A 27098-nucleotide genomic window follows, 5' to 3' on the forward strand; every position below is an offset into this window, starting at 1 on the left:
CCTTTGTAAGGAATGGGTGAGTTTCTGTTTTTTGAGATGAGAATAGTAGAGATGCTCTGTGGCTGGAGAATAGCAATATATGATTTCTTAAGAGGAAATCACCAAAAGGTGGAAGTCAGAATTCTAACCAGGCAGCAGGCAAGTAACGGGAGTTTGCAAACTATGAAGTAAAAGGCAGGGCAAAATAAACACCCAGTTTTCCTTTATCTTGGGGAACTTGGTTGGAGACAATTGGATGGTGACAGGGGAGGGGACTTGGGGAAATACTGGAAAACCTTTTTTTTTTTTTTAAATTAAAGCTTTATTTTTATTGGAAAGGCAGATTTACAGAGAAGAGACAGAAAAATCTTCCATCTGCTGCTTCAGTCCAAGAGGCTGCAACAGCTGCAGCCAAGCTCATCTGAAGCCAGGAGCCAGGAGCCTCAAGTCTCTCATGCAGGTACAGGATCCCAAGCCCTTTAGGCCATCCTCAACTGACACCCCAGGCCACAAGCAGGAAGATGGATGGGAAGAGCAGTAGCTGGCATGTAACCTGGCACCTATTTAATGCCAGAACTGGGATTCTGGTGCTTTTAAGTGTTGGGTCCATGGAGAAACCTTAATGAGTCAAAGCTTTGATATAATTCAGGAATGGGCCTGGTAAGAAATGTCTCATACTTCTGTCATTTCCTAAGACAAATATTCTTCATTCCTGGCCAATTCCTGTTGTTAATTGGTTCCTGGATTTGTTTACTTATTTATGTTTGTTTCTAGCTTTCCAATTTTACTTAAAAACTTTATTTCTGAGAGGGAGAGCAAGCATCTACCTGTTGGTTCACTCCTTGAATGGTTACAATAGTCAGGTCTGTGCCAGACCAAAGCTAGGAGCCAGGAAGTATATCCTATATTCTCACATGGGTGGCAGAGTCCAAGTACTTAGGCCACCATCCACTGCCTTCTCAAGCGTATTAGCAAGAAACTGGACTGGAAGCAGAACATCTGCCTGTACTGTAACAGGGGGTTTGGGTCCAACGTGGCAGTTTAATTCCTGTGCACAGCTCTGGCTCCATATCATCCCAACTTGGGATCTCAATTTGCATTTCAGATGTTTCTTAGGGAAACATTTCTCAAATTGGGTAACAGGCCTCCAGAAATGCTGTTAGCACACACAGGGGAGCATGAATTCTCCAATTTGTAAGGCTCTTGGAAATATCACAAAAGCAACTATATTTCTATACATCATGTCCAGGGTAACAGATGATAGAGAACATGGCTGCTATCTGTCAGTGGGATTAATATTTCTCAAAGTGAGGTCTGCAGAGTAATCTTGGTGGCCCCAATAATACAGCTTTTATTTCCTCCAACTCAACCTGCCCTTTCCTCCTGTCTCCTATTCCCACGTGCTTGGTTTAAGTGGTTAATTCTAGCAATTGGGGAGATTCCTGGAACAACACTGTTTTAAACATTTCAGTGAGATCTGACCTGCTGTGACATTTGCAATCACAGGTTATGGCTCTCATGCTTGTGCAGATAGTAAGAGAGCAGGGGACTTCTCTAAAGAAAATAAAATAGACCAAATCACACTATAGATATAAAATTTAGATTTGGATAATTATTCTATACTATCTAGAATGTGACAACTGTGGTAGGTACCAAAAGTTAAAAAACAAGCAAACAAAACACCAGTTGGGTTTGGTGAGTGGCTCAACAGATTAATCCTCCACCACTGGCATCCTATATGGGCACCAGTGTCAGCTATTCCACTCCCCAGCCAGCTCCCAGCTTATGGCTTGGGAAAGCAGAAGAAGATGGCTCAAGTCCTCTGGGACTGTGTATCTGTGTGGGAATCCTGAAAGAGGTTCCTGGTCGCTGGCTTTGGGTTGGCTCAGCTCCAGCCACTGTGGCCATCTAGGGAATAAAGTGAGCCAGCAGATAGAAGATTTTCAAAACAAAACTAATTCTTGTTTTTGCAGTTAGGAAGGAACTGTTAATATAACAGCACTGGGGTCTGAGCTCAAGCCCCAAGTTTTTGTAGAAGTGGAGGCGGACTTTCCCAGTTAGCAGATGTCTTATGTTTAACAAAGTAGCTGGTCAAATTCCCAGTATCGGTGTGTGGCTGGGACAAAATTTTGTCCTTCCAGTTAATGGCACCAGTGGACTTGTTTTCCCTAATTAGTGAGTCACTATTTCTGAAACATCCCAGCACAGACTCTGGAGTTCTGGCCCGACACTGGTTCCTAGGTGATGGTAAGCAAGTTACTTAGCTTTCCCTAGTTTCAGTTTTCATTTCTCAAAATGCCACTGAACAGTTTCAGAGTAAGAAGGTTAATTAACAAGCTATGTGGTTTTGTGCGTGGTACTTAATCCATCTGCTGCTTCTGTTTCTTTCCTCATTTTAGTTTCAGGACCTTCCAACAAAGGGCTGTTGTAAGGGTTAATCAATGAATACAGGGAAACCACACTGTGACAGAAATGGCCTAACACATAATGACCTAAGATGTGGTCTGGAGCTATGTAGCCTCAGAGATTGCTAAGGAGATGGTGAAAGTCTGTGCAAAGGATGGTTGTACACAATGACACTGCATGTTTGAGAAAAAGCTGGATATCTGGTACGGCTACTTAAGGTGCTAACTGGTTAGGATTGAGTTCAAATTAGAAAAGATTTTACTATTGCAGAAATGGTTAGCTTATCTAGTAGTCACCAGCACTGAGTGTGCCCGTGTGGGGGCCAGGATGCTGACAATGTGGTTTTAAGGAAGATGTTCTTGGAAAGAGGATGGAGAAGATCCTGGGAGATAAACTGAAGGTAGGGGAAGAGGAAAAAAATAGCAAGCTTATGAATGCGCACTTAGGAAAAGTTTTTTTTCCATTTAATACTAGACTTTCAAGGATTCAGATGCAAGCTTTTTATGCAATTACATCCAATGTTAAAATTGGTAATACATAATTTACAAAGATTAACATCAAAACAATCATCTATTTAGATACGCTTTTGTAAAAAGGAAATATATTAGCAGCATTTATATTTTCCGCAATCACACAGCCTACAGACATGCAGACTAACTTGGTATCTATTTGCAGTGATGTAGTGCTTTTGTCCCGCATTTCAAACACCAAAACCCACCTGGCAGCTGGGGGTTCTTATATTTTGTTATTATAAAATAACTGAAAAATAAAAAAGGCATTAATTTCTACACCAGTAAGAAAACAAGTTTTTGCACTTACCTAACATTTGATTGTCTAAAAAACATTTGTTTTTAGTCTTTCAACAAAAGAAAGATAAAATGACAGAGCGTAGTGTCTTTTGCTTCTGTTTTTGCATTTTACAAAGTTTTTTTAAAATTTTTATCTTTTTTAAAATTTTAGTGTTTTAACACTATTAAAGGAAACATTGAATTTTAATCTCTTTCTTGTCATTTTCTTGCTTTTGACTAAAAGGAGACTTCCCCCCCCACAAAGTGCCCCTAGTCCCAGTTCCCTCCCACCCACTCCCTGCAAGGAAAAACAAAAGAAACCGCTCAAATGGGCTTCAACATGCGATTTTTCCAGCTCCACACATGAGGATCTTATACCCAGGTCTCTTAGTAATGTACAGTGCTTCTCTACAGTAAGAAAATACTCCAAACTATTTTCTTAATTCTCTTTTTTCTTTAATAAAATATTTATTTTGCTTTTTCTCTGCTCATGGGGATCTAGGCATCCCCTGCCTCTTTTTTTTTTCCCTCAAGAATGACACAGAAAGGAAATAAAAAAAAAATTCAATGGAATGGAAGGTGGTAAATGTTTCTACCTAAACGAGTCAGAGCGTCGTCATCATAAGGGAAAATGTACAATTAGGACAGCATTGGTCCAATATTAGAAAAAAGTAATGGGGACATGTTTACTATTGTATTGCTTACCAATCACGCAGCAGATATATATATATATATATATACACACACACCCACACACACACACATATATATACACACACATACACACAACTTGGCACATTTAAAAACCATCTTTTATAAGAACATCTAAAACATATATGCATATGTATGTCTGAAAAGACAACAAAGCAAAGCTTTTTAAATTTCATTTTTAAAGAGACAGTATAGTCTAGTAACTTCTGGGCAAGAGTGGGAGAGAAGGAGACACCCTGGATATACCTCCTGATGATGAGGTCATTCAGGAGGGTGGAGGAGAGGTGGGATTACAGGGGAAGGGAGAACACTGTCTCTTTAAGAGATGAACATTGAACCTGTACAAGTAAGAAAACAAAAGTAGTGTTTTCAGTTGATAATCTACACTCACAACAAATACTCTGAGAGGTGAATACTGCTGAACAGGTTATGTAGTGACTTTAGTTGGGAGGTTAGAGTTTCTGTTGTGTGGGGTTAAATGATTTTATTGTGAAATTAGTTTCTGATTGCACAGCACAGCAGACACACAAGAAACCACAGCGCATCAAAAACAGCACATGTGTTGGCGGGGGCCTGGCTTTCTCATTAGGAAAAAAAAATGTGTTCGGCAGGTTATGAAGGGTGAAACAAAAAACTGAAAATAGTTACAAGACACACTGCCCTTTGGACCCCATAGGGGCCCTCCCTGTCCCAGAATTCCGTTTGAAGGAGCAGAAGCAGGGAGAGGAGCAGTAGCCCTAAGTGCTTTGAGCCATCAACACACGCTTTCCTTTGACCTGGTTGCACAGAAAGGAGAGAGAAACATTCCCACCAGGGATGTGGGAGGACGTCCCAGCTGGCATTTCTGTTTCTGCCTCCGGGGTAGCTCTGGGAGCCAACGGAGAACAGATGGGGTAGGGCTGGGGGTCCTGGCTCTATCCCTTTGGATTGAGTTTTACCTGGGTGGAGGAAGCAGCTTCTTAGCAGTGCCTGTGAGATCACAGGATAACCCAGAAAAACCTAAGCTGCTGGGGGAGGCAAGTACCAGCAGGTGTTGGTTCTCCCCAGTGTGGTCCTCCCTCCTTTCTACATTATTACCATTAGGGTGATGCAATGGAGAGGAAAATTAATTAAATTGAATTGTCTTGTACAGACCCCCTTCCTCTTCCTCTCCACTAGCCTCAAAGTGTGTTAAGTACCTAATATTGACGACATGGCCACGTTGCCCTTGCCTGGATGGCCCCTTCCCACCCTGTCCACACGCAGGGAGCAGGAGCAGGACTGATGAGCTCCACAGGCTCACAGATGCAGGAGGTTCCTGTTCCTGAGGATCACTTCCGAAAGCTGTTCTCTGGGATAAACAAAGTACGCCTTCGCAGTTTCCTGCCCGATCCTTCCTCCAGCAAGTAGGTCACGTCAATGGCTGCAAACAGAAACAAGCAGGTTCATCAAATGCAACTCTCCCACTCCTCCCTCCAGATCTGAGCTGCAAGGACAGCAGGGGAATGTAATGATTTGGTCTCTGACCTGTAAGTAGTATAGGCCTTTCTCTATTAGATGAAGAAAATTCTTTCAGCTCCCCAAATTTTACTTCTAAGATATAACTAAATGCAGGCCTGTGAAGGAACTAACCCATTGTCTTAGAACAGTTCCCATGCTAGAGCAAGTAACTAGAAGTTTGCTTAGTGTTGGCAGTGTGATACAGCACACTGAGATGCCATCTGCAACCTGAGGGAACCCTGCGGATGCCAGATCAGTCCTTGATATGCCACTTCCAAACAGGCTCCCTGCTAGTGAGCCTGAGAAAGCAGCAGCATCTGGCTCCTGCCACGCACATGGAGACTTGGATGGAGTTCTGTTCCCGACGAGGCACAGCCCCTGTTGTTGCAGCCATTTATGTGGAGAGTGAAAATACATGGAAGATCTCTCCCGCCCAGATCCTTCTGTCCTGTAATCATGTCTTCCAAAGAAATAAAATCTTTAAAGAAAGAAAAAAACAAATAAACAAAACCCCCCAAAACAAAACACAGGTGCTCTGTTTTCTCTCCCTCTTAATCATTCACGAATTATTGTATTTAATTTCTAGAAGAAAATTATTTGAAAGGCAGAGAGAAATAGAAACAGGAATACAGAAAGAACTCTTCCAGTCTGCACAACAGTTAGGACTGGCCAAGCTGAAGCCAGGAGCCTGGAACTTAACTCAGGTCTCCCACATGAGTGCCAGCAATCCAAGTACTTGAGCCGTCACCTGCTGCCTTTCATGCTGTGCGTAAGCAGGAAGCTGGAAGGAGGAGAGCCAGCCATGAAATGAAACCCAGGCTCTGAGATGGGATTAAGCAAGAAATGGCTTTATTGGTGCACCAAATGCCCGCCCCTCTTAATCACTTTACACCTCAGATATGAGCCTGATTCTTCTTACCATTTTTTCCAGGAATTTTTTCCAGGAGATTAAGCAGGATCTGGTTGAGTCGTTCCCGTTGGTTATGCCGTCGCTCCTCAGGGGTGCAGGCTGGCTGGGCCTCTGGATTGCTTTCCTCTGCTTTTTTCTCACCCTCATTGATTTCAGCAGCAGCTCGCTCCTGTTCTGGCTCTGCCATGCTGTGCATCTCGCTGGCTGCTTGCTCCTGGCTGGCTAGAACTTCTTCAATCAAGGGCAGAGCATCATCCTCCTGGCCCAGGTCTTTGAGAGGGGGCTTCGAGCGCTCAGACTTCCAGGAGGATCTGCCAGAAGGATATGGGACTTTAGGGCAAAGCCAAGAAGGCACTTGGGGAGGGATGGAGAAGGAAGGTTAAGAGTTCTCAAAATGGCTTGAAATCCCAAGGTAGGAAACCAGTAACTCATTCTTTTGTGGCCCAGCTCTGGCCATTGTGGCCAACTGGGTAATGAACCAGCAGATAAAATCTCTCTCTCTTCTTCCCTCTCCTTTCTTTCAAATAATTAAGTCTTAAAAAAAATCTTAGAACTCATTCTTATTTTAACAATTCACCACCTTTCTCCAATTTTTTTTTTTTAATTGCAAAGTCAGATATACAGAGAGGAGGAGAGACAGAAGGGAAGATTTTCCATCCGATGATTCACTCCCCAAGTGAAAACAGATAGAGCTGCTTTCTGGTCTCCCACATGGGATGCAAGGACCCAAGCACTTGAGCTGTTCTCTGCTTTCTTCCCAGGCAATCTAACACAGAACTGGATTGCAAGGGGGGTAGCCAGATCTGGAACCAGTACCAGTATGGGATGTCAACACAGCAGGCAGTGGCTTAGCCCACTATACCAAAATACTGGTTCCTGTAACTCAGTTTTTTTTTTCCTAAGATTTATTTATTTTATTGGAAAGGTGGATATACAGAGAGAAGACGAGACAGAGAAAAAGATCATCCAACCACTGTTTCACTCCCCAAGTGGCTACAATGGCCGGAGCTGAGCTGAGCTGAAGCCAGGAGCCAGGAGCTTCTAGATTTCCCACGTGGTAGCAGGGTCCCAAGGCTTTGGGCCATGGTCTACTGCTTTCCCAGGCCACAGGCGGGGAGCTGGAAATGAACCGGCACCCATATGGGATCCTGGCACATGCAAGACAAGAACTTCAGCCACTAGACTACCGTGCCAGGCTCTGTAATTTAGATTTTATTGGTAAAATTAAACTTTGTCTATTTCTTGGAAGGGCCAAGGCAGCGACAAACAGACACAGAGAAATCTTGCCATCTGCCGAGTCATTCCCAAATGCCTATACCAGCTTATGGATGGGCCAGGTCAAAGGCAGGAACTTAGTCTGGGTGTTCTACATGAGTGGCAGGGACTCAAGGACTTTAGCCAACATAGGCTGCTTCCCAGGACATGCATTTAGCAGGCAGGTGAAACTGGAAGGATCTGGGACTTGAATCCAGGCACTTTGAAGTAGGATGCAGGTGTCTGAAATGACAGTTTAACTGCTCTGCCAAACATGGACCCTAAACTTTTATTCTTTTCCTTAGGAATCTGAAACATGTATGAGAAGGAAACCCATAAAAATATAACAGGGCTGGGCCTGGTGGTGTGGCCTAGTGGCTAAAGTCCTCACCCTGAACGCCTGGGATCCCATATGGGTGCTGGTTCTAATCCCGGCAACTCCACTTCCCATCCTGCTCCCTGCTTGCAGCCTGGGAAAGCAGTTGAGGACAGCCCAAAGCCTTGGGATCCTGTACCTGTGTGGGAGATCTGGAAGAAGTTCCTGGCTCCTGATTGGTGCAACACTGGCCGTTGCGGTCACGGGGAGTGAATCATCAGACAGAAGATCTTCCTCTCTATCTCTCCTCCTCTATGTCTATCTGACTTCCCAATAAAAATATGTAAATGTTTGGGCCCAGCGGTGTGGCTTAGTGGCTGAGTCCTCGCCTTGAACGCCCCGGGATTCCATATGGGCGCTGGTTCTAATCCCGGCTGCTCCACTTTCCATCCAGCTCCCTGCTTGTAGTCTGGGAAAGCAGTTGAGGACGGCCCAAAGCCTTGGGACCCTGCACCTGTGTGGGAGACCCGGAAGAGGTTCCTGGTTCCTGGCTTCGGATCGGCATAGCACTGGCCGTTGCACTCACTTGGGGAGTGAATCACCGGATGGAGGATCTTCCTCTCTGTCTCTCCTCTTCTCTGTATATCTGACTTTCCAATAAATAAATAAATCTTAAAAAAAAAGTTTAAAAAAATATATATAATAGGGCTGATAAAACTGCTTGCCTGGTTCTGACCGCTTCAATAACAGAAGTATGAAAAAACCTGTACAGTCCAATGATAATAATAGGCATCTAATAAAGGATTTACTTCTCCTGAATCCCCCTCTTTTTTTTTGCATCTTTTATATTGTATTTTTTCCCTTATAATAAGCTACTGAGGTGGGTAAAGCAGTTATTATGCCTTCATTCAACAGAAAAAGAAACTGTTCAATCTCTAGGAATGCCTTTTTCAAGGATCAAATAAGCAAAAACAGTAAATATAAACCTACACTATTCAGTCAAAACTGTACTTCTGGCTACTTGTTTCTTTTAAAAATTTTCTTCATTTGCTTTATTTATTTGAGAGGCAGAGAGAAAGAGAGAGGGAGTGAGAGCATATTCACATCTGCTCATTTACTCCTGCTGGGGAACTGCACCCAAGAGTTCCATCGGGGTGACCAGGATCCTAAGTACTTGAACCATCACTTGCTACAACCCAAGGTATGCACTAGCAGGAAGCTGGAAGTTGTAGCACAGCTGGGACTTACACCTAGGCACTCTGATAGAGGACTGAACCTACATACTGATGTGGGAAGCTGATATTTCAACAGTTAGGCTAAATGCCTGCTCCATATGTCTGTTTCTTTACAGAGGTACCAAGAACTGAGATACCTGGAGTTAATGGGAAAGCTTATAGACATCTGAACAAGTGTTTTCTGAGTTTGTTTGGAGTTCTGTTACAAACAACCTCCTTCTTTATATCTTTACTCTGCAATTCTCTTTCCTGCCCCAACTGAGACCCCATTAGGGGACTACACACAACAAAGTCTAGTTTTCCAAATCAGTGCTGACACCATACAGAGCTAATTCTGCAGAGAACAGCCAATACTAGAGATGGATGAGAGGGAAGCTGCTTGTTCTCTTGCTCAAGTCAGGGTAATCTCTTAGGATCTTTCCATCTCTATGGGACTCACCGCCCTCCGTTCCTCTTGTAGTTGTCTGGAACATAATGAGGCTGTAAAAAAGAAAAGGGAAAGGTAAGCACATTGCTCCTAGGCTGGTCTAGGACCACTCAAGGCACACAGGGCTACAGGACTTCTAAGTAACTTGTGTTTCATGGCAGAAATTACAACTTATATCAATCTGTAGGCCATAATGGTTTTTAACATTCTGTAACCCTAGAATGACAGATTCACTGAAAAAGTCTCAGAAAGGAGAAGTTCAAGTAGGATAGCATTATAGGCCAATAGATGAACAGATAACTAAAATTTCCATTTTTATTTATTTTCTTTAACTTGAAAAGCAGAAAAACACGGACAAAGACATCTTTCATCTGCTGATTAACTCCTGAAATGCCTGTAATAGACAGGGCTGGGACAAACCAGAATCAAGAGCTTGGGCTTCAATTTGGGTCTTGCACAGGGGTGGTGGAAAAAGTTCAAGTATTTGGGCCATCCTTTCTTGTCTTCCTGGGTGTGCATTAGTAGGAATTTGGAATGGGAAGCAGAGTTGGGATTTGAACCTAGACACTCTGATACAGGGAGCCAATGTAGCTTCTTATTTGCTGAGCTCAACAGGAGCCTCATGTATAGCCAGTCTTTACAAGAAGATGAGTACTACAGAACACCAGTGCCTGTTTTCAATAACTGGGAAGAAAAATACATCAGAAAATGGCTGAAAATAAGTCACTCATAATTGTTATTTTCCGGCTAGTGGGATAGTTTTTTTTTTCTCTTATGTTTTAAATCTAGGCATAAAAATAAGCACTAAATTGTCTTCAGCAAAGGTTTTTTTGGTTGTTGTTTTTTCATTCTTTCTGCCTCTTAAGATTATGACCATGAAAAATAATACAAACAAAACACAATCAAAAATCCTAGAGATGTTGAGCTCAATAACAAAGATTAGCAGTGAATGCAGAAAGGAAAACCTGATCAAGGTATAATATTTTAATCAATGATTTCCTGAGACATGTGAGAGAGAATGTTTTTATGCTGTTAAAACAACCCAGAGAGAAATTTCTAGTTTGGATTGGAAATAGGATGAGGAAGACAGAAACTTGATTCTCACTCGGTAAATTCCACACAAGAACCACACTGTCCTGATGTGTACTGGTAAGCAAAAAGGAGACTTACTGAGAAATCCCTTTTGGGTGTGAGCTTCTTGGGGAAGTGATCAAAAGCATAGGGCTTGGTGCAGACAGGATAGCGGTTCCGGTGGATTTTATAAAAAAGGTGTGCGGATTTGTCAAGCCGGTAATCACAGATGTAGACATCTTGCTCCTTCACTCCTTTGGGTCTCCCTGTGAATCCAAATACTGTTAAATAGTCCTTTCCCCAGCCCTTTAACCCCTGGATGCCCACAAACTACTACATCCCAATGGGGAAGGAGCTATACCCTTTTAAGAAACAGTAGATACCTGCAGAGGGTGAATTACAACCCATTTGGTGGTTGTAAAATAAAGAGCAGTTGGGCCCGGCGGCGTGGCCTAGTGGCTAAAATCCTTGCCTTGCACACCCGGGATCCCATATGGACGCCGGTTCTAATCCCGGCTGCTCCACTTTCCATCCAGCTCCCTGCTTGTGGCCTGGGAAAGCAGTTGAGGACGGCCCAAAGCCTTGGGACTCTGCACCCATGTGGGATACCCGGAAGAAGTTCCTGGATCCTGGCTTCAGATTGGCATAGCACCGGCCATTGCGCTCACTTGGAGAGTGAATCATCGGACAGAATAACTTCCTCTCTGTCTCTCCTCCTCTCTGTATATCTGACTTTCCAACAAATAAGTAAATCTTAAAAAAAAAAATAAAGAAAGGGCAGTTCCCATGGACTAATAACCAAAATGAGAAGGGAATGTTAAGTAGAGAATGGTACAATACAGGATGGAAAGAAAGCCAAAATGCAAATTGAGTGCTCCAGGGATTTCTGAATGGATATTTTGATTAGAAAAATAGCAGAATATAAGAAGTCAAGAGAAATGAAAGCAAGTATAAAAGGCAATTACATTTAGGACTGTATCCTTTTTAACTGGGAGAATCTGTCAGTGTCATGGAACTAGGTTCTAGAATGGAATCTAAACTTTTTTGGATGGCTTTAGTATTATACTGAGATAAAGAAGTAGGTGACTAAACTTTGCTAAATATGAGAATAAACCTATGTGAAATATTATTAAAGATTTATTTATTCTTATTGTAGAGTTACACAGCAAAGAAGGAGGAGGAGGAGAAGGAAGAGGAGGAGGGGAAGAAGTAGAGGAGGAAGAGGAATAAAAAGGAAAGAGAGAGAATATCTTCCATTCACTGATTCACACTCTAGCTGGCTCCAAAAACTAGAGCTGAGCCAATCAGAAGCCAGCAGCCAGGAACTTCTTCTGGGTCTCCCACTTTTGTGCAGGTCTTCCTAGGACTTTAACCATCCTCCACTGCTTTCCTAGGTCATAAGCAGGGAGCTGTCAGAACAGGTGCTCAGAAGTAGAGCAGCCAGAGCACAAACCGAAGCCCATATGGGTTCCTGGCACTGAAGGCTGAGGCTGAGTGCTACACCATGCACCAGCTCCCCAAGCTTTACATTTTTAAAAAAATTTATTTATTTGGAGGGTAGAGTAGCAGAAAGAGATACTCCACCCTTTGGTTTAACCCCTAAAACAGTCACAACAACTGGTACTGGGTCAGGTCAAAGCCAGGATCCTAGAACTCCATTTGAGTTGCCCACAAAACTACAGAGGACCAAGTATCTGGGCTATCTTCTGGAGCAGCTAGTATCTGAACCAGCACTTGCTTAGGAAGTGACACTGCAGGTATCAGCTTACCCTACCACATCTTAACCCTTGTTTATTATCAAGCTGTGAATATGAACCATAAACTAAGTGATTTTATAATTTATTTAATTATTAAAAGACCTTTAAAATACTAATTTTCATTTTTTTTTGGGAAAATTGCTATTTCAGTTTAGAATTTGCTCAAGGACACTCAGGTAATCTGTTACAGAGTTGGGATAGGAAATTAGTATACAGTAATAAAAACAAGTTATCTAAAATGGGAATTAACATTTATTGAGTATGAAACACTAGATAAAAGGAAGGGAAAAATATAGTAAAGTTTCTGAAATTTCACAGCCAGCCTTGAAGAATCTTTTATCACATAGAAATAACAGGACTGGCCAGGGGGTGGGAGGGAGGGCAGAGGGATGGGATGATAATTGCAGATTAATGATCAGGGGATTTTAAGGTTGATTCTTAACCTTCCAAGATTACTTACCTTTACAGTATGTATAAAGGTCCAACACACAGCAGGTCCCCACAACGGCTTCCAGAGGAATGATCTCATAAAGTGGCACACGAAACAGTTCATTGTGATAGAACCGGCGGGATGGGGAATGGTGGGTTTCATGGGGACGGAAATAATGGTGACCAAAGGCAAATCGTTCCTCTCTAAAAAAAAAAAGTAGGAAATGGGAGGCTGATTAGTAAAATTCTTGAATATTTAGCTCTACTGGTAGGATACAAATAGGATGTCAGCACATACTTTTCATTTTTCCAAAGCTTCTCAATGCGGAAGATGTCAAGTTTATCTCGGTTAATGTGAGATAATAGCCTATAGGACTGACGAACTGGATGGCCATCAGGAGTGCGCCGACTATCTCTCATCAGATACACACAGTCACCTAGGAGAGCACCAAAGGAGAAAAGGAAAATGATTCTTACATGAATTCTGGTAGGCATACATTTATCTGACCCAGAGTCTTCACAAAAAGAACACATCATCTAAGTATAAATATAAGGAGCTAAAATCAACGGTCTAAAGGTAAGGATTATTAATTTTTGGTTGCGAGGATGACATGAGGGAGATTTATTATTTCCTGGGTTTCTGCTTTGTCTTTCTCAGTCGTATCATTAGCTTTATAAAACTCTCCAAAGCAGTATTTGGTGGAGAAGTGATACACATAAGCATAGGGCTAAAATATACAAAAAAACTACTGATATTAAAGGACATAAAAAGACAATAACTATTACGCAGAAATACTTCCTACTTCGGGAGGTCAGTTTTGAAAAGCTGGGTTAATGCCTATATACACACCTTGACGAAGCAGCAAATCATCTCGGAGCAAACAAATGAAGTAAACACAGCCTGGCTGAGCGTAGTGGGGCCGAGGGATCATGGGCACCTCCTGGTAAGAGGAGAAAACTAACAGTTAAGAACGGAAATGACTACATTAGCCTACTGATCTCCATGCAAGAGAGAAAAAGGAACTAAAACTATAATTATCAATAAAAATTACTGTTAGTCATTTCAATATACCACATATATGAAAAAATAAGAAAGCAACTAGAGTTGTTACATCTCGAAAAGTAGAGCCTGGTACAATGGCTCAGTGGTTAAGTTCTTGCCTTGTAAGCTTAAGGATACCATAAGGGTACCAGTTCATGTCCTAGTTGCTCCACCACCCAGATCCCTGCTTATGGTTTGGGAAAGTAGCAGAGATTAGTCCAAAGCCTTGGGACCCTACACCCACATGGGGGACCCAAGAAAAGCTTCTGGCTTTTGATCGGTTCAGTTCTGGCCATGGAGGCCATTTGGGGAGTGAACCAGTAGATGGAAGATCTTTCCCTTTATCTTTCCTTCTCCCCATAAATCTGATCTACCTTTCCAATAAAAATAAAGAAATAAAAAATATATATGAAAAAGTGAAGACAGAGAACAGAAGTGACAGAGTATTCTAAGCATTAATTGTGTGGTCGCTTCATTCCACAATACACAGGAAAGGGCATTAGTTATTGTGTGACTCGGGGATGCTACTTGGTCCATGGGCACCAAACATTCTAAAATACATTCTTCACGGCAAAGAAATATACTTCTAAAAATGACAACAGCACCACTGTAAGAAATACTGCCCCATCTCCTCCCTTTATATAGGTGACTAGCCTACAATCACATTGTAGTATGGTAGAACCATGACAGGACTTCATTGAATAGCTCAGACAATAGGACCAGAGGGCTTCACTACTAAATTCAACCAGACTTAAAAAAAAATATTTTATTTTATAGGAAAGACAGATCTACAGAGAGAAGGAGAGAGAGAAAGAAAGATCCTCCATCTGCTGGTTCACTCAAGGCCACAATGGCTGGAGCTGTCGATCCAAAGCCAGGAGCCAATAGCTTTCTTTCAGGTCTCCCATGTAGTTTTAGGATTCCAAGGCTTTGGGTTATCCTTTACTGCTTTCCCAAGACATAAGTAGGGAGCTGGAAGGGAAGTGAAGCAGCTGGCATATGAACCAGCATCTACATGGGATCCCAACACTTGAAAGGGGAGGATTAGCCAATAGTCACAACAACACCCCTACCAGATCATGAAGGATCTTCCTCCAGGTCTCCCATGTTCATCATCCTCTACTAATGGGAAGCAGGGGAATGAGGAAAGTGTGATAGCCTTCTTGAAACTGTATGTATGTAATGCACAGACTCTTCTCTATACAGTAATAAAATTTAAAAAAAGTCTAGGCAAATATTTTATCTTCAGTGCTCTAACGTGAACCTAAGATTAACATTTAATGACTTTGAAGCCACTGCCCTTTACAGCAAAACATTGCTTAACATAAATGATACTTAGAACAGTATCTGAGAAGTTACTGTCATATATAGTTGTACTATTTATAAAAACCTTACTTTCACATAAAAAATAATATTAAAACATAAAGAAAAAAGCCTCTTAGTTTTAGAGCAGGTGATGTAGCATGGTGGGCTAAGCTGCTACTTGGAATGCCAGCCTTCAGTGAACACTGGTTTGAGTCCTAGCTGCTTTTACTTTTAACTTTTAAAATAATTTTTACATAGTTAATTAGGGTGATAAGGGAGAGGTGCCCTCTGCAGACTCAAATGTACTGCCATATCCTCCACATGCTCCCGGATATGCTGTCCACTGCTCCATCTAAGCCACTGAGGAAGCCCAGCTCTGACACATGCACTCCATGGTCAGATCATGGAACCCGCAATTTCCTCCATGGTTGGAGTTCTGAGCCCAGTGGTGCAGTTGGGGGGATTCCTAAAGAAACCTCATCTGAGGTGATCCCAGACCTGATTCTTGTGTGTGCTTGCCAATATAGGGTCTGGCACAGTTTGCCGCCCCAATCAGCCTCTGTACATGGTGATTCTGTACATGGTTGCAATTGCTGTGTCAGTACTGTCTCCAGTCCTATCTTCTACACAAACCAGTGGGTATTGCAGCCCCCGATCCTGCCCACCACATACTCGGTCCTCACGCAAACCAGTGGGAGCTGAAGCCTAGTCAAAGCGACCTGCAATAACCCTGATCAGGCCTGCCCCCTGCCTTGGTTCCTGTGTTTGCCAGTACGTACAGCAGACGGTTTCAGTCTGTCCCACATCCATTCAGCTCTCCTACATGTCAAAGGGCATGGAAGCTAAGTTCAACCCAACCAGCCCTCCACTATACACATGAGCCAGCAGTTGCCACTCTCTGTCTAGTCATGCCTGCCCCTAGTCTTGGTTCTTTTGCTCACTAGTTGGAGTGGCAATCCAAGAGGACGGTGCTCATTTTTCCCCTACGGGGCCCACTTCCACTCCTGGATCTTGTACTCTTCAGGTGGTTCTGCAGTTAAACTTGACATAATTTTCTCCCCATGCCAGCATCTGCCAACTGATGCTGCAGCAAAGCCCATCCAATTGACACTCACTCTGACTTATGCATGCACCAGTAGAAACAGTCAACCAAGCTGTCATTCTCCTGATCTAGCTCACATGAGGTCATTAAGTGTTATATCTCTGCCTGGCCTGGTCTACCCGCACCCCAACTCTCATGCTAACCAGTGGGAGTAGTGGTCCAGCAGTAGAGTCCTATGCAGCATCCCTATCGTGTACGCCCCAATCCCTGGGTCTCATGTGTGCTGGTTGGGTGCTGTGGAATGGCCCGCCTCACCTCGGCATTTGCCAATGGGTACTGCAGCCTGGCCTGGACTGGCCCATCACAGGTCCAGCTCATGCTGGTGGAGGCTATAGCCCAGTGCAGCCCTGTTAGCCTCCAGTCTGTTCCTGCCTGTGCCAAATATATGCTGGTGGGTACCATTCCCTGGCCTGGTCTTGGCTGCTCCTTATTGTGGTTTTCGTGCTCACCTGTAGGGACCTGTGTCCTGACCGAAGAGTTCCCCAAGCTCCTCCCTCAGAACCTCTCCCAGTGCTAGACCTTGTGCCCATCGGTGAGTCCATGGGCCAGCCCTACTTCATCCTACTTCATCCACCTCCTGTCCTAGTAGGAACAGTGACTTTTCCCGACCGGCCTTCATCCATTCTGGTTTTTCCTGCTGGGTGTTTCAGCCCAGCCAAGCCTGGTCTACACCCAGACACAACTCACATATGGTTGAGTAGAGGCAGAGACCTACAACCACCAGCCCATCCTACAACCACCTTGGTTCTCATGAGCACCAGTGGGTGCTGGAGTCCAGCCCAGTCTTTGCTCCCATTTCCAGTTCATACTTATGCCAATGGACACTGCAGCCATGTCCAGACCAGAGAGCAGCCCCCATTCAGGCCCTTGCACCCATTGGGGGGACCACAACCCAGCCAGTGCATTCCCTTTGCTCCCCAATCAAGCCTGTTCCCAGCCATAGATCTTGCAAGTACCAGTGGATGCTCTGACCCAGCTTGGCACAGTCTCTCTCCTGTTTCGACCTTTGCCTTTGGATGCTGCAGCCTGACCCAGCCTGCCCCCAGTCCTAACTCTCACTGGTGGGTGCTGGAAACTGGCCCTGTTCAGTCTGCTCCCATCTCTGGTTCATGCAAACCGACAGGAGTGAAAGCCTAGCCTGGCTTCTGCACTTGTCAGTGAGCTAAGGTTTGCTCAGCTCTGCCCGGTCCATCCTTTTCCAAAACCAACCCACATATTTGCCAACCACTGGAGCTCCCTGCCCAGGTTGCCCAACCCCCAGGCCTGGACCACGTACTCACTGGCAGGACCTATGACCCACTAGGGGAGTTTCCCAAGTTCTCCCACTCAGCCCACTCCCAGACCCAGACAGATTTCATGCATGTCAGCAGGTGCTAAGCCCTTACCGGGCTTAGCCTGCCCCTGCATCTTGCCAAGCAGTTGGCAAATCCTGGGCTTGTCCTACCCCAACGTCTCAGAATTTCCTCCGTCCACAGCATGGGGTGGGTGGATCTCAGGTTGTTCTGGGAATGCTCAGGATCATGGCTTCACCCACCGCTGCCATGTTGGTGGGCAGAGTCCACTTAAGTTTGCTCAGAGGCATGGGTGTCTGAATCTCCTAGCCACGTGGCTGTGGCTGGGAGAATCTGCCAGCCAAGGCTTCCTGCTGGGGATCCTTGTTCCATGTCCACCTCTGCCAAATGGTAGACAAATCCTGAGCTTCTGTGTGGTGAGAACACCAATGGTGCTGGGCTTTGCCTGCTGGCTGCAAAGTGGTGTACTCTGGGGTCTTGGGTTTGTAATTACTGCCTTAACAGCATCCATGGATAAGGCTACTGTAAGTGCAGGAGAGGAATGAATCCTGAGGGACACCCAATGACAGGGCCACTGTACTTGCAGGTAAGTGAGAGGAATGAGACCTGATGGTTTGAAGGGGAGAATGAAAGATCTTTATGGGTCAGACTCATACTCATGCACCAGCCCACATGGGAGTCTGGAGTTGGGCTTGTTAACATGGAACACTGATGACCACCATGCCATGAGAAAGCCAAGGCTGGGGGCCTGTCCAGCAGGACTAGATCCCCATACCTGACTAAATGTTGGAACGGGGGATGGGTCACATTAGGCAGAGCCACAACACTAACCAGCATGCAAGAGAATCAGGTCCAGGGGTAGATTCTGTGGGGAATACGTGGGTCAAACCCTGTGGAAATACAAGTCCCGCTGGTTAGCTCAAGAGTTGGGGTGGTGATGGGCTGAGCTAGGTGTGACCATGGAACCTGCCAACATGCATGGGTGCAGGGACCAAGAATAGTCTGGGCAGGACCAGGCTACAGCACTGGCATGTCCATGGTAAAACAGGGAGGGAGGTGGACAGGGCCACAACATTCACCAGCTCACACTAGGCCAGCTGATTCACTTCTAATTTAGTTCCCTACGAATGCACCTGGAAAAACAGTAGAAGATGGTCTAAGTATTTGGACCCCTGCCATTCATGTCAAAGATGCAGTTGCACTTCTGGGCTCCTGGTTTCAGCCTGGCTCAGCACTGGCTGTTGCAGCCATTTGGGGAGTGACACAGGTGGACAATCTCTGTTTTTTTAAAGATACATATTTTTTAAAGATTAAAAAAGCTATCAATTGAAAGCCAGTTATATACATAGAAGGAAATACAGAGATCTATCTGCTGAAACACTCCCCAAATGGCTGCAACGGCTGAGGTTAGGCCAGAACTTCAGTGAGTCTCCCACATGAGTGAAAAGGCACAAAGACTTGGGACATTTTATTCTTTCCCAGGTGCACTAGCAGGAGTAGGATTGGAAGCGGAGTAGCAGCACTAGAGTCAGTGCCCATGTAACAAGATGCTGGCATCTCAGGTGACAGTTTAACTTGCTGCATCACAATGCTGATGCCAAAATCCTTCTCTGTTTCTTTCCCTCCCTCTGTTAACTCTGATTTTCAAGTAAATAAACTAAAAAAGAGGGAGAGAGAAACCAGAAAATCTCTTTGCTTTATTTAGTACTATTTCTTCCACAGATTTCTGATTCTTGTCTATTCCCTCCAATCAGCCCTGAGAAAAGGTGGTGGTGGAAGAATTATTGTACTCATCGTAGAGTTTAAGAAACTGACATCCATTGGCCCAGTGTAGTAGGCTAGCAGCTAAAGTCCTCACCTTGCATATATGTGGATCCCATATGTGTGCCGGTTCATATCCCGGCTGCTCCAGTTCCCTTCCAGCTCCCTGCTTGTGGCCTGGGAAAACAGTTGAGGATGGCCCAAAGCTCTGGGACCCTGTGGGAGACCTGGAAGAAGTTTCTGGTTCTTGGCGGCCACTTTGGGAGTGAATCAGTGGACAGATGATCTTTCTCTCTGTCTCTCCTTCACTCTGTATATCTGACTTACCAATAAAAAATAATAATAATAACAGTAAAGAAATTGAGATCCAGTTAGGCTGACTGATTTACCAAAAGAAATTATGCATAATTAGTTTAGGGCAGATAGGATATCATGCCATGTAAGAGGGCAGCTTACCCTGTCCACAGGCCTTGGATCACACTGCTCACAAAGGTAATGTTCAACGTCTGAGTTCACTCCCATACAGTCACAGTGCTGCCACACCTAAAGAAAATGATATAGCTGAGTCCTAGAGGCTAAAAATAAAGAAATTAACAGAATGTGATAAAGCAAAATAGCAACTAAGGAATTGGTCAGTGAAAGAGAATTAGGGGTAAGTGGTAAACAAGAGAAAAAAGGCTAATTTTGTCTAAATAAAATAATGTAGATTGATTCATAATATGTATGTGGGCAGCAGAGAAAGAGAGTAGGAAGACAAATAACAGAATAGCAAATTATAAATTTACTAAGTTGTGTATGATATAGCTACTGTGAATGACTTTATAATAACAAAGTGTTTTTACTTATTCTTGTTTGCCTCCATTTCTCCACAGTGGTGAGTCACAGGCCCACGTTATACACAACGTTATGAGTTCACATGTATTAAATGAGGACTCAGGGGTTCACATCTAGGTCTGACTCTTCTTGAGATGCCCTATGTGTACTTATGAATTGCACTCTAACTATTCAGAATATGCAGTGTGCACTATTTAATGTTTTTCAAGGGAAAACACTATTCTAAATATTAGCATCTTTCACAGTACAAATTATGTGAGAAGGAAACAGCAGAAAGAATACGAAATAGGAAAAAAAAATTAAAGATGAAAGAGACAGGTAAAAAACAATATAAAAATAATGAGGGATAACAGAAGCCAAGACTGTTACGTTTCATTAAAGCCTCAAGTCATGCTTCTTTGAATATCATCATCCTGACCAGGCTTCTTTGACTCCTGACCCTCACCATGCACTTGTCACACTGGATCATGAGGCCTTCATCCTTGTAGAGACCACAAATACAGCGGATAACATCATCGTCCTTCTCATGCCCATTCTCCTTCTCCGAGACTGAAGTTTCACTGCTGTCTGCTTCACTTGCTGTCTCTCCCACAATCTCATCTATTTGGGCTGATGCCTCATGCCGGGCATTGTAATAGGCCTTCCGCAGGCGGCAAACATCTCTCCCAATTGGGGATTTACGCCCATAGTACTTCTGGAGAAAGAAAAATAAAAAGAATCAAGTTTGGTCTTTTCAATTTAACTAAAAAACAGATTTGATATTTACTTTTCCATTTTCAGGATTCTACAGTTATTTAGTACACTGTAACACACATCCCAAAGGTACTCAATTAAAAAAAAACAAAACAAAACAACCCCCCCCCCCAAAAACAAACAAAAAACCTTCCCAACCAGAAATAGGAAAGTTAAGAGAGTAAGGTTCACTTTACAACAAACTACCTAAATCTGTGTTTGAAGTCAGTGAAAAATACCTCAGCATTCCGAAAGACCTTGAGCATGTCAGCATCAAAAGCTTCCACCGTCTTATAATAACCAGTAAGGATTTGCTTTTCTATGGTGCTGAGATCCAGGGGATCAGAGATCTTCTCATAGTATTCAGCATTTCTAAAATACCAAGGTCAGGGGTATTAATCCAGTATCCTCAGCACCTTTCTGAAACTCAGATGACACCCACAAATGTGAACTTACTTTTTCTTTGGGGGGAGGTTCAAAAGTGGAGCTGCCAGTGTTTGTCGGGAAGAATCTATAAAGGAATACAAAATTTAGCAGAAATGCACGAATATATATGGGAAGCCAGCATTATCTCCTAACTGCAAAAGTAGAATCACCTTATTTAAAAGTAGAGTCCAGTATTGTATTATAGCAAGGTTAGGCTGCTATTTGCAATGCCAGCATCCCGTATGGGTGCCAGATCGAGTCCCAGCTGCTCCACTTTTTAAATATTATATATATATATATTTTGTTTTTAATAATTTTTTTGGAAAGATTTATTTATTTATTGGAAAGTCAGATATACAGAGAGGAGGAGAGACAGAGAGGAAGATCCTCCGTCCAATGATTCACCCCTCAAGTGAGAGCAACGGCCGATGTTATGCTGATCCGATGCCAGCATTCAGGAATTTCTTTTGGGTATCCCACACGGGTGCAGGGTCCCAAAGCTTTGGGCCGTCCTTGACTGTTTTCCCAGGCCACAAGCAGGGAGCTGGATGGGAAGTGGAGCAGCCGGGATTAGGACCGGCGCCCATATGGGATCCTGGCATGTTCAAGGCGAGGGCTTTAGCCGCTAGGCCACGCTGCCGAGCCCAGCTACTCCACTTTTGATCCAGCTTCCTGTAATGTATCTGGAAAAGCAGCAGAAAATGACCTAAGTGCTTGGGTCTCTGCATCAGTAGCAGAACTGGAAGAAGCCGCCCGCTGCTGGCTTTGACTCGGCCAACCCTGGCTACTGCAGCCATGTGGGGAATGAACCAATGGATAGAAGATCTTGGAAGATCTTTCTCCGTCTCTCTGTAATTCTGACTTCTGCATAAATAAATTAATAAATAAACATTTTAAAAAGATTTATTTTCTTTTATTTGAAATGCAGAATTACAAAAAGAGAGAGAGAGAAAGAGAGAAATATCTTCCATCCAGTGGTTCATCCCAAATCCAGGAGCCGAGAACTTCTTCCGAGTCTCCCATGTGGGTGCAGAGGTCCAAGGACTTGAGCCAGCCTCCCCTGCTTTCCCAGGGTATGAGCAGGGAACTGGATAGAAGTGAAGCACATGGGACATGAACTAGCATCCACGTGATGCTGGTGTTTGCAAGCAGAGAATTAGCTTGTTGAGACAATGTGCCAGCCCCATAAACAAATCTTTAAAAAAAGAGAAAATCATATCACAGATAAAAGATAGTATCACCTGAAAAATGTTTTCTAAGGGCGGGTATTGTGGCCAGCAGGATGATTAAGTCACTGTTCACCTATAAATTATATGAAGCTCTAGGTTCGTTGTTTTGGTCCTGGCCAGGCACACATTATTGTAGACATTTGAGGAGTGAACCAACAGATAGAAAAAGATCTCATTCTCCTCTTCAAAACAAATAAACCCCCTTAAAAAAAAAATTATTGGAAAGGCAGATATACAGAGAAGGGGACAGAGAGAAAGATTTTTCCGTCTGATGGTTCAACTCCCCAAGTGGCTGCAATGGCTGGAGCTGAGACTATCTGAAGCCAGGAGCCAGGAGTTTCCTCCAGGTCTCCCATGTGGGTGTAGGGTACCCAAGACTTTGACTGCTTTCCCAGGCCACAGGCAGGGAGCTGGATGGGAAGCGGGGATGCCAGGATTAGAGCTGGTGCCCATATGGGATCCCAGCATGTTCAAGGTGAGGACTTTCGCTGCTAGGCTATCGTGCCAGGACTTAAAGAAATCTGTTTAAAGAAAATACTTCTCCCTATGCCTGGCGTGGTAGCCTAGCAGCGAAAGTCCTCATCTTGCACCTGGAATTCCATATGGGTGTCGGTTCTAATCCCGGCAACTCCACTTCCTATCCAGCTCCCTGCTTGTGGCCTGGGAAAGCAGTCAAGGACGCCCAAGCCTTTGGACCCTGCACCTGTGTGGGAGACTCTGAGGAAACTCCTGGCTCCTGTTTTCTGCTCAGTTCTAGCTATTGCAGAGAATTGGGGAGTGAATCAGCAGGCAGAATATCGTTCTCTCTGTCTCTTCTCCTCTCTGTGTATCTGACTTTCTAATAAAAAAAAAAAACCACTCTATTAGGTTGAATTCATTTAAATTCCAGATAATGTATAAAGCAGTGCTATATTTTCTAGAACTCACTTTCTTACATTATGTATTCTATATTATAAAAATAGAATTCATGCTGAAGGATTACCATGGTATCTCAGTTCCTTTCTGGCAATGTCACTAGAGATAAAAGAAGTGGGAACAGAGGGAAGTCCATTTTTTAAATGCAAATAATACAGTGACATACTGTGTACTATAGTTTCACGTTATTTGGGAATGTGGAGAATATAATCATTTGCAAGTGTAAGCAGAGTAATGATGTTTTATGGTGATTTGGTCCCCTAGTTTTCCTGCATATCTTTAACAAAGACTGTAATAAAAACCACTGCTGTGAGTAGTCAAAGAGATAAAAGAGAAAGAACAAAATTCTTTAGAATTTAAAGAAAGATAAGCCAAATGTAATGGCCAAGCTAACAACATCAAAAAGCTTCAGCAGAAAGTGGTGTACAGTATGTTAAGCTGCTGTCTCCCATAACAGATTGCTGATTTGACTTTTGGATTACTCTACTTCCAATCCAGCTCCCTGCTAGTGTGCCTAAGAACATTATGGCTCAAGTACTTGAGTTCCTGCCACATACTGGGACACCTGGAGAGAGTTCCTGGCTCCTGGTTTCAGTTTGGACCAGGTATTGTGATCACTTGGAGAATGAATCAGTGGATAGAAGATCTCTCTGTCACTGATTTTCAAATCTTAAAAATAAAAATCCAAATATTTTTTATGCTTATTTATTTATTTGAAAAGCAGAAAGTGATGGACACACATATAGAGCTGTTCCATTTGCTAGCTAACTTCTTCAGTGCCTGCCAATAGACGGGGTTGTGCCAGGTGAATCAGACTATCTAGGTCTCTGACCTGGGTGGTCAATACCCAAGTACTTGAGACATTGCTGGCTGCCTCCCAGGGTGTGTATTATAGCAAGCTGGATTGGAAACACTGAGTAGCTGGGGCTGGAACCACGCACTCTGATAAGGTATGCACGTCCCAAGTGACAACTTAGGCCACAATACCTACCTCAAGACTTCACATTTTATCTAAATTCCTTTGAAGAGTTACTTATTTATTTGAAAGGCAGAGTTACAAACACAGGAAGAGACAGATCTTCTATCTGCTGGCTTACTTATCTGAGAGGCAAAGAGACAGAGGAGACAAGTGACAGAGAATGTTCCAATAAGCAGCTTTACTTTTTTTTTTTAATATGCTGTTTTTTTTTTCTAAAGATTTTATTTATTGGAAAGTTAGATATACAGAAAGGAGGAGAGACAGAGAGGAAGATCAGTCCACTGATTCACTCCCAAGTGGCCGCAACAGCTAGAGCTCAGTCAATCTGAAGCCAGGAGCCCGGAATTTCTTCTGGATCTCCCGCGTGGGTGTAGGGTCCCAAGGCTTTGAGCCATTCTCAGTTGCTTTCCCAGGCCACAAGCAGGGAGCTGGATGGGAAGCAGGGCCACTGGGACATGAACCAACACCCATATGGGATCCCAGGCATGCAAGGCGAGGATTTTAGCCACTAGGCCACGCCGCCAGGCCCACAGATTTACATCTTAAATGCCCACCCGCAATGGCATTTAGAACACATAGCTGGGAACCAGGAATAGAATTCAGGTCTCCCATGTGGATGGCAGGAACTCAAGGACCTAAGCCATCACTTGCCTTCTCTGGGATTGTAGCATATTAGCACGAAGCTGGAATTGGGAGCACAGTTGGGACTTGAACCCAGATACTCCGGTATGGGGTACATATGTCCTATTGTCCCTTTGCATCACACTTAGATGCAAGATGTTTATCATGTTCTTTCTCTTAATGTAGATCATTTTAAGGCCTTTGAAACCTAACAACATACACTGAATATTGGGAAAGTGTTGATAGTTTTTGCGAGACACTCGAAGAAGTACACCAAAAAATAAAAATTGGCTAGGAGCCACAGCTCCTAATACTCCATAATACTTTTTTCCTTAAATTGCTACTTACTCTGTCAGGGAAATTGTATCAGTCAAAGACCTGAATCCAAATAGGAATAGCTACCAAACAGCTAACAAGTATAATTTCTAAATACAGTAATTCACTATGAAAAAGTTAGACATAAATATTGACGTATAAGATCTTGGGATTCAAACACAATCCTTTAATATTACAATTTGTCCTAATATTTTATACTCACCCACAAAAGATAGACTTAGTGAACCTCCTAAATTCCTAATCTCTCAGTGTTATTTGTTCTTGGTCTTGAATGAGGGTAAGGTAGTTTCATTAAAAAAAAAAAAAGGATACTTTTTTTTTTTATTTGAAAGGCAGAGTTACAAATAAATAGAGATGTTCCATCATTTGGTTCATTCCCCAGTCACAGTGGCCAAGCCAAAGTGAGGAGGCAGAAACTTCCTCCAGGTCTCCCGTGTGGGTTTAGCGGTCCAAGTAGTCGGGCCACATCTTTCATTGCTTTCCCAGGCACATCAGCAGGGAGCTGGACCAGAGTGGAACAGCTAAGACTCTAATCAGTGCCCATCACAAGTGGTGGCTTTACCTGCCATGCCACAATACTGGCCCTGGTATCATTCATTAAAAAAGAGTAAGAAGAGGGACTGGCATTGTGTAGCACATTGACTTAAGCCTCTACCTGTGATGCCAGCACCCTGTATGATTGCAAAAATTCCTTTTTAAAGATTTATTTATTTTATTTGAAAGAAAGACTTAAAGAGAAGGAGACAGAGCGAAAGATCTTACATCTGCTGGCCATAAGTGGCCACAATGGCTGAACCTTAGCCAATCTGAACACAGGGGCCAGAAGTTTTCTCCCAGCCTCCCATGCAGGTGCAGGGTCCTAAGGCTTCAGATCATCACCATTGCTTCCCCAGGCCACAAGCAGGGAGCTGGATGGGAAGTGGAGCAGCTGAGATACAAACTGGAACCCACATAAGGTGCTGGCACTTGCCGGGGAGGATTAGCCAGCTTAGTCATTGCTCTGGTCCCTGGTTGCAACACTAAGGATCAACTTCCTCACTAAGATGCCTGGCAAAACAGTGGAATACAACCCCAGTAATTGGGTTTCTGACTGATCTGGCCCAGCCCGGTCAATACAGCCATTTGGGGAGTGAATAACCAGATGGATGAATTTTGTCTCTACTTTGCCTCTGTAACGTTGCCTTTTGAGAGAAGGGGGAAAAAAAGGGTAAGAAGAATGAATTTGCAGTAGATATGGTCACCTTTGTAAGAGATGATACCATCACAGATCTCTTTGAAGATTTGGGCCAAGCGGGCTGCCCGAGCCACTTCAATGTTTTCTTCTGCAGCCGCCAAGCGTCTTGTTCTAACAGATCGCGCTGTTTGCAGGGCAGAGAACTGGGTCATGAAAACATCTGGAAAGATAAAGTGAAAATTAATTTCAGAAAATGAGGAGCTCTAGGTGGTTCTCTTCCTCAACTGATTCCTGCTGTTTGCTCTGTCTTCCTGAATGATTAAGCAGATTGGAGGGCAGAGAGTTATTTCTTCAAACAAAAACTAAAAAAAGCACTGGAGTTTATCACAACATAATACTCTAAGAGGGACCTTGGCTTTACGGCCAAATGCTGTGTAATATAGTAGCTAAGTCTGGTCTTTAAATAAGTATGTCGCCATTCACCCATGAGCTTAGACAAAGGAAATCTGACATTTGTGTATTTAGCGCTGATTCAGTATGAAGTGGGAAAGTCTTTGAACTGACAGTATTAATCTCTCTCCACACTGG

General features: G+C 43.5%; 1 protein-coding gene across 6 annotated transcripts in view; it reads right to left on the minus strand.

Annotated features, from left to right (window-relative positions):
* Positions 1-2832: 2832 nt before the first annotated feature.
* ASH1L (ASH1 like histone lysine methyltransferase) overlaps positions 2833-27098 on the minus strand; it is a 185567-nt gene continuing 161301 nt past the window's right edge. For all 6 annotated transcript variants that reach the window (XM_040999029.1, XM_040999032.1, XM_040999031.1 and 3 more), the window contains 12 exons: positions 26578-26730; positions 21287-21341; positions 21070-21202; positions 20544-20792; positions 19721-19807; positions 13613-13703; positions 13061-13199; positions 12794-12966; positions 10676-10842; positions 9518-9558; positions 6283-6584; positions 2833-5286 (listed from right to left, as the gene is read on the minus strand). In XM_040999029.1, coding sequence (XP_040854963.1) covers positions 5195-5286; positions 6283-6584; positions 9518-9558; positions 10676-10842; positions 12794-12966; positions 13061-13199; positions 13613-13703; positions 19721-19807; positions 20544-20792; positions 21070-21202; positions 21287-21341; positions 26578-26730 — 1682 coding nt within the window. In that variant the 3' untranslated portion in view covers positions 2833-5194. The remainder of the gene's footprint in view (positions 5287-6282; positions 6585-9517; positions 9559-10675; positions 10843-12793; positions 12967-13060; positions 13200-13612; positions 13704-19720; positions 19808-20543; positions 20793-21069; positions 21203-21286; positions 21342-26577; positions 26731-27098) is intronic.

Source organism: Ochotona curzoniae, unplaced genomic scaffold (genome assembly GCF_017591425.1).
Source record: "Ochotona curzoniae isolate NIBS_2020 unplaced genomic scaffold, NIBS_Ocur_1.0 scaffold_1037, whole genome shotgun sequence".
Taxonomy (NCBI): Eukaryota; Metazoa; Chordata; class Mammalia; order Lagomorpha; family Ochotonidae; genus Ochotona; species Ochotona curzoniae.